This window comes from Coregonus clupeaformis, chromosome 21, assembly GCF_020615455.1.
Source record: "Coregonus clupeaformis isolate EN_2021a chromosome 21, ASM2061545v1, whole genome shotgun sequence".
In the NCBI taxonomy this organism is placed as follows: Eukaryota; Metazoa; Chordata; class Actinopteri; order Salmoniformes; family Salmonidae; genus Coregonus; species Coregonus clupeaformis.
In genome coordinates this window covers 7,471,324-7,484,002 of record NC_059212.1, presented here as the reverse complement: position 1 = coordinate 7,484,002, position 12,679 = coordinate 7,471,324, and the positions used below count along the sequence as shown (strand labels likewise).

Below are 12,679 nucleotides of genomic sequence, written 5' to 3'. Positions count from 1 at the left end.
TTAAAGAAAAACTAACAGGTCTGTGAGAGCCGGAATTCTTACTGGTTGGTAGGTGATCAAATACTTATGTCATGCAATAAAATGCAAATTAATTACTTTAAAATCATACATCATCATTTTCTGTATTTTTGTTTTAGATTCCGTCTCTCACAGTTGAAGTGTACCTATGATAAAAATGACAGACCTCTACATGCTTTGTAAGTAGGAAAACCTGCAAAAATCGGCTGTGTATCAAATACTTGTTCTCCCCACTGTAGATACATATACATACACACACACACACATATCCCTCAGTTAATTCACAGTATCAGAATTGTATATGCCACACACGTACGGGAAGGAATACAAAGTTAGTGTAATCTGTCTGTGCACTCAGGCAAGGCTTTCTCATTCTCTAGTATCCATATGTCACGTTAAGATCCCAGTACTCAAGACCAGACATGATTGTCCTCTCAGTTTTGATGGTATCAACAATCAATTACACTGCAGTGAAATTTGCCGTTTTCTAAAATTAGGATTAGGGGCCTTGAATAATGGATATACATGTAGAAGAGATAGCGAACAGAGAAGCACTCGGCATCTGGATTTGATTCCCACTGGGGCCACTGATATATGTAAAATATATGCACACATGACTAAGTTGCTTTGGATAAAAGTGTCTGCTAAATGGCATATATTATTATTGTACGAACGTAATGCTACGATATGCGATGCTACGCTAGGCTAGCTAGGACTAGCCGCCCTCCGCTGAGGCTCCACCTACTTCTCAGGTTTGAGGTCTCTGTAGATGATGCCCAGGCTATGCAGGTGGTCCAGGCCCAGTGACAACTCTGCTAGGTAGAACTTCACATCCTCCTCTGTGAACATCACCTGGATACCCACACAACACACACACACACACACACACACACACACACACACGATATTACTGACAAAAAAACATATTTGAGTCCAGGCAGGGTAATGCATAGAGGTTATAATTACCGTGACACATAAGATGTCACAAAGATACATTTTCCTGGAATATAGGTCCTTGAGGTCCACCTCTTTAGACAGTCTGGTGAAGACATCTCCTCCTCTCAGAAAACATTAAGAACACACCTCTTTAGACAGTCTGGTGAAGAGATCTCCTCCTCTCAGAAAGTCCAGGATCAGGTAGAGCTTTCCCTCTGTCTGAAATGCTGGAGACACACACACACACACACTTAATGGGCTTGCACAAGTGTATATCCAGTGCTAAAACATTTGCATAAAAATGTCTGGCAAAGCTAGAGACTCAAAGCTTTTCCCATTCATCATATAAACATGGAGGGCACTGCCCATGATGACCAGAGGAAAGGTTATCGCTACAAAAGTGACATGGCGTTGTCACCACCAGCCCTGTGGTCCTTTACCATACTATTTGAACAAAGGTCTGATTGTGAACTTACCATAGTGGAGTTTGACCACAAAGGGGTGGTTGACGTCTGCCAGGATGTCTCTCTCCATCTTGGTCCTCACCCGGTCTCTCACTGTGGGGGTGGGGAAAGGATCGGACCATTTCAGAGCCGTCAGAAGGTTAGCGCAAAACAATCCTACCATGGCTAAGACATAACTTAAACAAATGCCAAACTGTCAGTGTCACCAAAAATATTTCAATCTCACTCAAGGGATACAGTATTTGAGAATTCAGTCAAAAGCAAAACGCCAAATAATCAATCCTTGAAATATTTTGATAATACAAATCATTTTTTTTTAAACATGAAAAGAATGAAAATGTGAACGGACATTCTTGTCGAGTGCCAAGTAAACCTATGTTGACTTAGACACATTTTCAGCACACAATGGCTGTGAGTTCTATTCTGTGAGACAATCTGTTCCCATTGATAATTAAACTGTCAGGGAGTTCACATCTAGGGTAGGCGAGATCCCACAGCACCTGTTGACAGGGTGGGAACCGACTGACAGACTGCTAGCTGGCGGTGTGGTGGTCCTCTCCAACTACACATACAGGAGATACCCACTAACTGAAAAAAACACTCATTTCTTCTCACTGTCAAAGCCTTGAGACAAGATCAAAACACTGGGAGCAAAATTGTAAAGCAAAATGACAGGTGGAGTATCGAGCGAACACAAAAACATGTCAACAAATGAAAGAGGTGAGACCAAGCCTCCCTATGAAGATGTGGTTATGAAACCCGTGGCCTCTGTTGGACGGATTACAACATGTTTACAACCCCATGACTCCACAACATGTTTACAACCCCATGACTCCACAACATGTTTACAACCCCTATTCCTCTTTTGTGTGTGTGTGTGTGTGTGTGTGTGTGTGTGTGTGTGTGTGTGTGTGTGTGTGTGTGTACGTACCTTTGAGGGTGGCTTTTCTCAGGACCTTCATGGCGTACAGCTCGTTGTCGTCGGGCGGCGTCACCTTCCGCACCAAGAACACCTACAGGCAACATCCAACTCTCAATCTCAGAAATAGAAGTACTAGAACGGACAAACTGACATTCCCATCCAAGTCAATGCTCTGTGATGGCGGGACTGGCGGCAATATTGAATATACCCATAATATTTCAATTTCTGTGCTCAATCCAATGCAGTAAGCTAGAAACCTATGGGACCGACAAGGGGAATGGTCATCGGTATAACTACATGTGATGTTCTCTGGAATTCTTCCTGGCCTGCATAAGACCATAAATACTGTATTTTTTAACCAAAACCTCCCCTAAACACCATGAAACTTCCATTATGTAGTAGGCCAAGTTAGTCAAACTAATGAAAGTCATTTCATACTGCGAAACAGCCTGGCCTGACACCCAGAGCAATAAACTCAACCGGAGGAAAAAACACTTGTCGTCTGAAGTGTGAGGGAGATGCAAATTAAATGGAATGAATACGAATGAACATGAAGTGGGTTTGTGTATACAGTGAGGGAAAAAAGTATTTGATCCCCTGCTGGTTTTGTACGTTTGCCCACTGACAAAGAAATGATCAGTCTATAATTTTAATGGTAGGTTTATTTGAACAGTGAGAGACGGAATAACAACAAAAAATCCAGAAAAACACATGATTTGCATTTTAATGAGGGAAATAAGTATTTGACCCCCTCTCAATCAGAAAGATTTCTGGCTCCCAGGTGTCTTTTATACAGGTAACGAGCTGAGATTAGGAGCACACTCTTAAAGGGAGTGCTCCTAATCTCAGCTTGTTACCTGTATAAAAGACACCTGTCCACAGAAGCAATCAATCAATCAGATTCCAAACTCTCCACCATGGCCAAGACCAAAGAGCTCTCCAAGGATGTCAGGGACAATATTGTAGACCTACACAAGGCTGGAATGGGCTACAAGACCATCGCCAAGCAGCTTGGTGAGAAGGTGACAACAGTTGGTGTGATTATTCGCAAATGGAAGAAACACAAAAGAACTGTCAATCTCCCTCGGCCTGGGGCTCCATGCAAGATCGGATGGTGAGAACGCCGAGTTAGTTTGATCACATGATCCTGATGGCATTAATTGCCAGGAGGACCAATGATCTTTCAGCAGCTGCAGGAGGAACCAATGGTCTTTCAGTGACGCAGCAGCAGCGGTGGTGCTTTCTCATGTCACGACACAAGGCTTCCCTCTGCAGTGGGGGTGGAGTAGCATCAGACTGTCCCACTGCTCTAGGATGACTTCCTGTGACCAATGATGAAAATTATACTTTATCGTATGCTTGCGCAGAAATTTAACCAATTATTGAAACAAGTAAAACACCATTTAAAAACAAATCGCTAGGATTAACAAGGGATTGCTGTTGAAAGAGAGATACACACAGGGAAATAATCATGATATCATGACTAATTTCATGATATCAATCATTTTATATCATGGACATGCATTCTAATCGCCTCATTCCATCTGAATCAAGTGTCACAGGAGACAGTATCATTCTGTGTACACGATCGCTGCCTTTACGAAAACACTCGACAATAGAAGATGTGCGAGACATTAATTAGCCAAAAGCGATTAGCATTTAAAAACAGTGTTTACTTAACTGCTCCTCCACAATGTCAAAGGTCAAGAAGAGTTCTCCTCAAATGGCAGACACCTCAACGCTTGTGTAGCAAGTCTTCACCATGGCTCCCAATGGGTTTCCTGTGTGCAAACCTGGTGGCCAACTACAAGAAACGTCTGACCTCTGATTGCCAACAAGGGTTTTGCCACCAAGTACTAAGTCATGTTTTGCAGAGGCATCAAATACTTATTTCCCTCATTAAAATGCAAATCAATCTATAACATTTTTTACATGTGATTTTCTGGATTTTTTTGTTGTTATTCTGTCTCTCACTGTTCAAATAAACCTACCATTAAAATTATAGACTGATCATGTCTTTGTCAGTGGGCAAACATACAAAATCAGCAGGGGATCAAATACTTTTTTCCCCCTCACTGTACGCGTACTTGTTGTAATTGGACTAATTACACATGAACATGGACTGTATTTGTCTATAATGTGTTTTAAGTGCTCTCTAAATAACCCTAATATAGGCCACCTCCTGTTGCACATTAGCAGAGCAAGCAGAGGGGTGGGAGAAACAGTGAGGTGAAAGCCTGGCAGTGTGTGTGTGTGTGTGTGTGTGTGTGTGTGTGTGTGTGTAAAATCCAGGTATGACATTTTAACATCAGCATCAGTCCTTGTCTGAACAATGCATTCTCAAGCCATACGGAATTTGACGCTATCATCTGCAGGGTTTTGCCTTCCTATTATGGAGGCTTTCTTGTTATGTGCATAATCACAGCCATAAGCTACTACGCTTGAGTGATTGAACGCTGCTAAAGCAAGGGGTTTTCAAACCTCTCCTCTGGGACCCCCAGACTTTTCACAATTGTGAAGCAGCCCTGAACACGCTCACCTGGTTCACCTAGTCAAGGGCTTGATGATTAGTCGAATCAGACTAATCTGTGGAATAGTTCAAATGCGTGGAACGGCTGGAGAAGATGTCTGAAAACCACTGTGCTATAACACCAGCTTTCTGCATGGTTTAAAGTGTTAAGTATTTCTACTGAAGAGATAAGCTTAGCAGTCAGTCATTAGTAACTTTCACAAAGTCAAACATGATTCGCTTCCCTAACAAGGTCAGAAGTGTAGTAAAACAGCAGTGTGTGAATTATGTATTTTCTTCTAACCATCATCCACCACAGTGTTGTTAGTCCCATTTTTGTTCTAATCCAGGGATGGGCAACTCTAGTCTTCGGGGGCCGGAGTGGTGTCACACTTTATCCCCATACCTAGCAAACACAGCTGATTAAACTAATTACATTCTAAACTGAAGATCACGCTTAGTTGATTATTGGAGTCAGGTGTTAGCTGGGGCAGGGGCAAAAGTGTGACACCAATCATGCCCCCCGAGGACTGGAGTTACCCATCCCTGTTCTAATCAGTGAGTTGATTTATGGTTGATGACTGGTCATCACTGATCTTTCCCAGAGTGGACAAGTCAAAGCAAGATTTCTATTCCACTGTTTAAACCAATCCACCACAGGCAGAGGATTATTGGAACATGGGAAATGCGCTACCTTAGACAATCTCTTACCTTGCCAAAGGAGCCCTGGCCCAGCACTTTAAGCAGCTCAAACTGGCGGGCATCGGCTTTCTCCGAGCCCTCCTTGACCACGTGGGTGATATTGATCTCCTTGATGATGTCATCGTCCTAGATAGAGAGATAGAGAGAGAGAGAGAGAGAGTCCATTATGCAGGAGATACCACATTATGTATGATACCACAGCATAGTAGGTTACCATTCCAAGCTTTCCATGTGAAAACATTTGACACCGCCTACTGATCAAACCGATCCTAAAACGCGGTCAGATTTTGCCATGCGTCCTTTGGTAGTACAAATCTCTGTCTTTCTCCAAATGGTCCAGTGAGGAATACCAAAGGCATTTGATCACGTGAACATGAAAATAACATCAAGAATATTCTTGATAAGAAGATTTCAGAATGAATAGGACCAGAGCTTCCCACAGTGGACAAAAATCACTATTGCATGTGGCTTTCGTGAGAGCGTGACATTTTAGGATCTGCTGAGAGTTGGTTGAAACAGACAGAGGTCCCTCTTTTCTCACACTAGGGTGTGTCCTGATCAAAGTGCACCGAATTCTGAGAAGCCAACTGAAAAGAGGAAGAGGGTAGAAAACAAGAGGTATTGCCAGAGAGGATATAGAGCGAGAGAGAGAGTTATGAGAACTGTCTGGTGCAGCTATTTAGGCTTAGAATACGTAAAAGGGGAACATGAGGGTGTAGACAAAAAAAAGGAAGAAAAAAAAAACACCTGTCAAAATCCCCTGGGAAACTTCAACCCTCAGGTGTATTTGTGTTGTGAGCATCTTGTGAGAACAAGTGAGGCTGATGGCACCATTTACTGTCAATGATACTGAGAACGGTAACAGTAACCACAACTTTAAATAATTCTGTTTTTACACCAGTGTTGTAGCACATGGGCTGCTTTAGCGCCTAGGCCTACTTAATCTTATTTAACATCTTTAATAGCAGGAAAAATAGAACGAGACAATCATTTGTGCCAGGTGTGATATCCCTCTTAAATAGCTCGGGCAAATGTTCCCATTGACCCCGTAAGGCCAGCAGGCTAGTCTTTGTTTTAAATGTTTTAAATGTTTTATTTCTTATTTCTTACTTTTATTGGTGCGTGACTGTTATTGAAAGTTGTATTGTCAATCTTGTTTTGTATTTAACGCCACTTTAAATGTGTACATGACACTGCAACAAAATTTCCCCATGGGGACAATAAAGTAAGTAAGTAAGTAATAGCGGTATCATACTGAAATTACAACAGAACATTCACACAGTTAAATACATTGCCTTCATATGTTATACCGTGTTTGCTGAGACATTTCTCAAGAAAAATACCCAACCCCAGGCCCCTTAGACTCTAGTGTGCAGAGTTAAAGAGGTCGCTAGGCTAGTAACCATGTGAAGTTACCTAACCCCCCTTAAGCCTTGTTCACACTGCAGGCCTTTAATGCTTAAATCAGTTTTGTTTTTCAAAACCTTTTTGAACTACTGACTTGTCCAAACAGCAAGTTACAAGTGACCAAATCGGATTTGTGTGTGTTCAGACAGCAGTCGTTTGCTACGCTAGTTGTCATAGTAACGACGTGTGTGTGCAGTGGTGTAGGCTGATTGGTGGTGGTGCTTGTGCTTCCTATCACTCAGAAGTTATGTAGCAAGCTAAGGTGACAACAATGCCTGCCATGGACGTTTCCCAGTTGCTTTGAATGTTCAAAAATCACAGGGTAAGAACACTTTTAATGCCTCAAAGGATATGATCCAACTTTCACAAATAGTCATTCTTGGCTAGCCACAGCAGTAAATTAGCTAGCTAGTTAGCTTTCTAGCACAGTAACTAATTTGTTTGTAAACAATTAACAAGCTAGTTAGCTACCACATGTTCTTGTCAAAAAGTCAGAGTAGCTAGCAAGCAACAAGATATGCCAAATAAGTCTAAAAACCACTTGAGGGCAAATAAAATCAGATTTGACTGTCACATGGCCAGGAAGGTGAAAGTCACATGGCCAGGAAGGTGAAAGTCACATGGCCAGGAAGGTGGTTTGAAATTTTGCCTGAAATATCAAATTCCATGTGCTTTTTGGCTGTTCAGACTGCAGGAAAAAGAACAGATTCGAATCGGATATGCGTCACATCAAATTGCCAATGTCAACACTGCTTTAGACTCCAGTATGCAGAGTTCAAGTGCAGTAGGCTAGTAACCATGTGTAGTGACCCAACCAAGACCAGTGAGTAGATAGAGTTCCACCCTCAGTAGGATGGCTAACACTAGACACTTTAAAACTTCTCTACCACACTGTTGACATAGTTAAAACACTGAGTCACCATGAAATGACAACAACGTATAAATTCTTACTTGTGAAAAGTTAATCTCTAAAGTAAAAAACCTCAAACCCACTGAAATCGGTCTCCTACAAAGCCAGCAGGTATAAATCGGTAGTTAAAATGTACATTTATGGCAATCAAAGTAAGTTGTCTGGAATAAATTTGTACATTCTTAACAAATTAACCCTTACAGTCAATAACCATATTACACTACATGGCCAAAAGTATGTGGACACCTGCTCATCGAACATCTCATTCCAAAATCATGGGCATTAATTAATTAAGGCTTTCCACTAGATGTTGGAACATTGCTGCGGGGACTTGCTTCCATTCAGCCACAAGAGCATTACTGAGGTTGGGCACTGTTGTTGGGCGATCAGGACTGGCTCGCAGTCGGTGTTCCAATTCATCCCAAAAGGTGTTCGATGGGGTTGAGGTCCGTCGGACTGCCAGATGGTGAAGCGTGATTCATCACTCCAGAGAACGCGTTTCCACTGCTCCAGAGTCTAATGGCGGCGAGCTTTACACCACTCCAGCCAACGCTTGGCATCTTAGGCTTGTGTGCGGCTGCGTGGCCATGGAAACCAATTTCATGAAGCTCACGAACAGTTCTTGTGCCGACATTGCTTCCAGAGGCAGTTTGGAACTCTGTAGTTAGTGTTGCAACCGAGGACAGACGATTTTTACTCGCTACGTGCTTCAGCGGTCCCGTTCTATGAGCTTACAGTTGACCGGGGCAGTTCTAGCAGGGCAGAAATATGACGAACTGACTTGTTGGAAAGGTGGCATCCTATGACGGTGCCACATTGAAAGTCACTGAGCTCTTCAGTAAGGCCATTCTACTGCTGATGTTTGTCTATGGAGATTGCAGGCTGTGTGCTCAATTTTATAGACGTCAGCAACGGGTGTGGCTGAAATAGCAGAATCGACTAATGAAGGGGTGTCGACATACACTATACAGTGCATTCGGAAAGTATTCAGACCCCTTGACTTTTTCCACATTTTGTTACGTTACAGCCTTATTCTAAAATTGATTAAATTGTTTTCTCCCCTCATCAATCTACATACAATACCCCATAATGACAGCAGGTTTTGCTCCATTCATCTTTGCCTCGATCCTGACTAGTCTCCCAGTCCATGCCGCTGAAAAACATCCCCACAGCATGATGCTGCCACCACCATGCTTCACTGTAGGGATGGTGCCAGGTTTCCTTCAGACGTGACGCTTGGCATTCAGGCCAAAGAGTTCAATCTTGGTTTCATCAGACCAGAGAATCTTGTTCGGTGCCTTTTGGCAAACTCCTGGCGGGCTGTCATGTGCCTTTTACTGAGGAGTGGCTTCCGTCTGCCCACTCTAACATAAAGGCCTGGTTGGTAGAGCGCTGCAGAGATGGTTGTCCTTCTGGAAGGTTCTCCCATCTCCACAGAGGAACTCTGGAGCTCTGTCAGAGTGACCATCGGTTTCTTGGTCACCTCCCTGACCAAGGCCCTTCTCCCCTGATTGTGCAGTTTGGCCGGGCGGCCAGGTCTAGGAAGAGTCTTGGTGGTTCCAAACTTCTTCCATTTAAGAATGATGGAGGCCACTGTGTTCTTCGGGACCTTCAATGTTGCATAAATTGTTTGGTACCCTTCCCCAGATCTGTGTCAACACAATCCTGTCTCGGAGCGCTACGGACAATTCCTTCAACCTCATGATTTGGTTTTTGCTCTGACATGCACTGTCAACTGTGGGACCTTATATAGACAGGTGTGTGCCTTTCCAAATCATGTCCAATCAATTAAAAATGTACCACAGGTGGACTCCAATCAAATTGTAGAAACATCTCAAGGATGATCAATGGAAACAGGATGCACTTCAGCTCAATTTCGAGTGTCATAGTAAAGGGTCTGAATACTAATGTAAATAACAGTTTTTGCTTTGTCATTATGGGGTATTGTGTGTAGATTGCTGAGGATTTAAAAAACATGTAATCTATTTTAGAATTAGGCTGTAAAGTAACAAAATGTGGAAAAAGTCAAGGGGTCTGAATACTTTCTGAAGGCACTTTATATACAAAAGTATATTGATATTGTTGCATTTTCATTCTATCAATATTTCTGTGTTTAGGATTCAAATGACTGATTTACTGTGAAGCACTTAGACTTATTCAGGTGTTTTAGAGGAACTGGATAATGACCAAGGTGATAATGAGGAACACCTGCGATGTGAAGGCATTCAACCCGTTAGACTGCGTCGACCATAATAAGCTCTCATAACACTTGATGCCACAATATAATAAGTCTTAATTCATTAATACACCTACACTACTGCACAATAGCCGCTTCTGGCACTGCACATTCATAGTCTGTCAACAGGAAGCAAAACAAACGGAGAAGAGGACAGGAAATGCAGAACAATACATTCTTACACACATGACATGCCTTTTACACATCTCCTGCTCCATACACAACAAGCCCAGATCTTAAGCCTTCCGCTTAAGTCGAAAATGCACTTCAACGCATGACCATATAAGTGAACATTTTACACAAGTGGAAGTTGGGATTCGCCCCGGTGTGAAGACCGCATTACCATCCACTGGGTTCTGTTCTGACGGTCTGCACGTGAGGTGTCTGTCTCATTGCCCGTCTGTGTCTGTGGTGCGCTGCAGCTGGCCAAAGCCTTGGTCTGGTGTTTCTTGAAGAGGTAGAGGAGGGTCAGCAAACGGCTCACTTTCAACTTCCTCCTGTCCTTGTCCATCTCAACATCGCCTTGCCAGCCTAGACCTCATCCCAGTCCCATCCCCCCTACCTCCGGACAGAGTCCTCAATCTCATACCAGACTGCCAGGTAAGATGAGGTGAAAGTTGTACTCTCTGTATGTAAGCTCTCTCTGATAACTTTGTGTCCTGTCTTCTGCCACCACAGCGCTCTGACTACTGCTGAACTGACAGAGACACACACACACACAGATAGAGAGATAGAGAGAGAGACAGAGAGAGAGAGGCAGGAAGGAAGGAAGGAAGGAAGAGTCTGCTCTCTAAGACCTGTATGCAGAACCCACACAACTAGTGTGTGAACGAGAGAGAGAGAGAGAGCGAGAGAGACAGAGGGAGCGAGACAGATCACCTCCCTTCGGCTACGGCCACAGAGCGGGCAGGGTGGTGTGGGCAGGGTGGTGAGGTGTCGCCTCCCTCACGGTCAACATTATGACTCAGAGAGAGAGCGCGCCCGCAAGAGTGCGAGAGAGAGCGCGCCCGCAAGAGTGCGAGAGAGAGCGCGCCCGCAAGAGTGCGAGAGAGAGCGCGCCCGCAAGAGTGCGAGAGAGAGCGCGCCCGCAAGAGTGCGAGAGAGAGCGCGCCCGCAAGAGTGCGAGAGAGAGCGCGAGTGCGAGAGAGAGAGAGTGCGAAAGAGAGAGAGAGCGAGAGAGAGACAGGACACATTTATAGCCCGATGACAGGAATCCCTTACAGCCTCTTTCCTGCCATCTACCCCTGTGCCTGTGTGAGTTGAAGGACTTCCACACCCCTACAAACACACTGTCACTGTGTGTCTATATAAATTAATCCACACTTCCTCTTAGCTTCACCGAACACTGTTCCACTCAGTCTCCATCTGCTTTCTAAGTCACTTCTTCTTCAAGCTCTAAGATCCCATGTTAGGTACTATTGAGCTCCATTGCATTACTAGACCAAGATCAAAACATCTTGTACTGTACCACTGGCACCTAGGCCACCTTCAGTTACCAAAAGTTGTTGAATGTTGCAGATAGAAATACCATGAATAGCCAACGTGATTCCTTGGCCTACATGACAGAGAGGTACAGTGAGGGAATAAAGTATTTGATCCCCTGCTGATTTTGTGCGTTTGCCCACTGACAAAGACATGATCAGTCTATAATTTTAATGGTAGGTTTATTTGAACAGTGAGAGACAGAATAACAACAACAAAAATCCAGAAAAACGCATGTCAAAAATATTATAAATTGATTTGCATTTTAATGAGGGAAATAAGTATTTGACCCCTCTGCAAAATATGACTTAGTACTTAGTGGCAAAACCCTTGTTGGCAATCACAGAGGTCAGACGTTTCTTGTAGTTGGCCACCAGGTTTGCACACATCTCAGGAGGGACTTTGTCCCACTCCTCTTTGCAGATCTTCTCCAAGTCATTAAGGTTTCGAGGCTGACGTTTGGCAACTCGAACCTTCAGCTCCCTCCACAGATTTTCTATGGGATTAAGGTCTAGAGACTGGCTAGGCCACTCCAGGACCTTAATGTGCTTCTTCTTGAGCCACTCCTTTGTTGCCTTGGCCGTGTGTTTTGGGTCATTGTCATGCTGGAATACCCATCCACGACCCATTTTCAAGCCCTGGCTGAGGGAAGGAGGTTCTCACCCAAGATTTGACGGTACATGGCCCCGTCCATCGTCCCTTTGATGCGGTGAAGTTGTCCTGTCCCCTTAGCAGAAAAACACCCCCAAAGCATAATGTTTCCACCTCCATGTTTGACGGTGGGGATGGTGTTCTTGGGGTCATAGGCAGCATTCCTCCTCCTCCAAACACAGCGAGTTGAGTTGATGCCAAAGAGCTCGATTTTCTGTCATCTGACCACAACACTTTCACCCAGTCCTCCTCTGAATCATTCAGATGTTCATTGGCAAACTTCAGACGGCCCTGTATATGTGCTTTCTTGAGCAAGGGGACCTTGCGGGCACTGCAGGATTTCAGTCCTTCACGGCATATTGTGTTACCAATTGTTTTCTTGGTGACTATGGTCCCAGCTGCCTTGAGATCATTGACAAGATCCTCCCGTGTAGTTCTGGGC

At 43.9% G+C, this 12,679-nt stretch overlaps 1 protein-coding gene across 3 annotated transcripts in view; it reads right to left on the bottom strand.

The window, feature by feature from the left end:
- Positions 1–12,679, bottom strand: part of LOC121539004 (ribosomal protein S6 kinase alpha-1) — a 107,871-nt gene that overhangs the window by 25,016 nt on the left and 70,176 nt on the right. For 2 of the 3 annotated variants that reach the window (XM_041847165.2, XM_041847166.2), the window contains 5 exons: positions 5,561–5,677; positions 2,350–2,431; positions 1,431–1,511; positions 1,102–1,181; positions 764–870 (listed from right to left, as the gene is read on the bottom strand). In XM_041847165.2, coding sequence (XP_041703099.1) covers positions 764–870; positions 1,102–1,181; positions 1,431–1,511; positions 2,350–2,431; positions 5,561–5,677 — 467 coding nt within the window. Of the gene's footprint in view, positions 1–763; positions 871–1,101; positions 1,182–1,430; positions 1,512–2,349; positions 2,432–5,560; positions 5,678–10,447; positions 10,789–12,679 lie in introns of those variants that run through there. The other variant, XM_041847164.2, reaches the window with a different exon arrangement.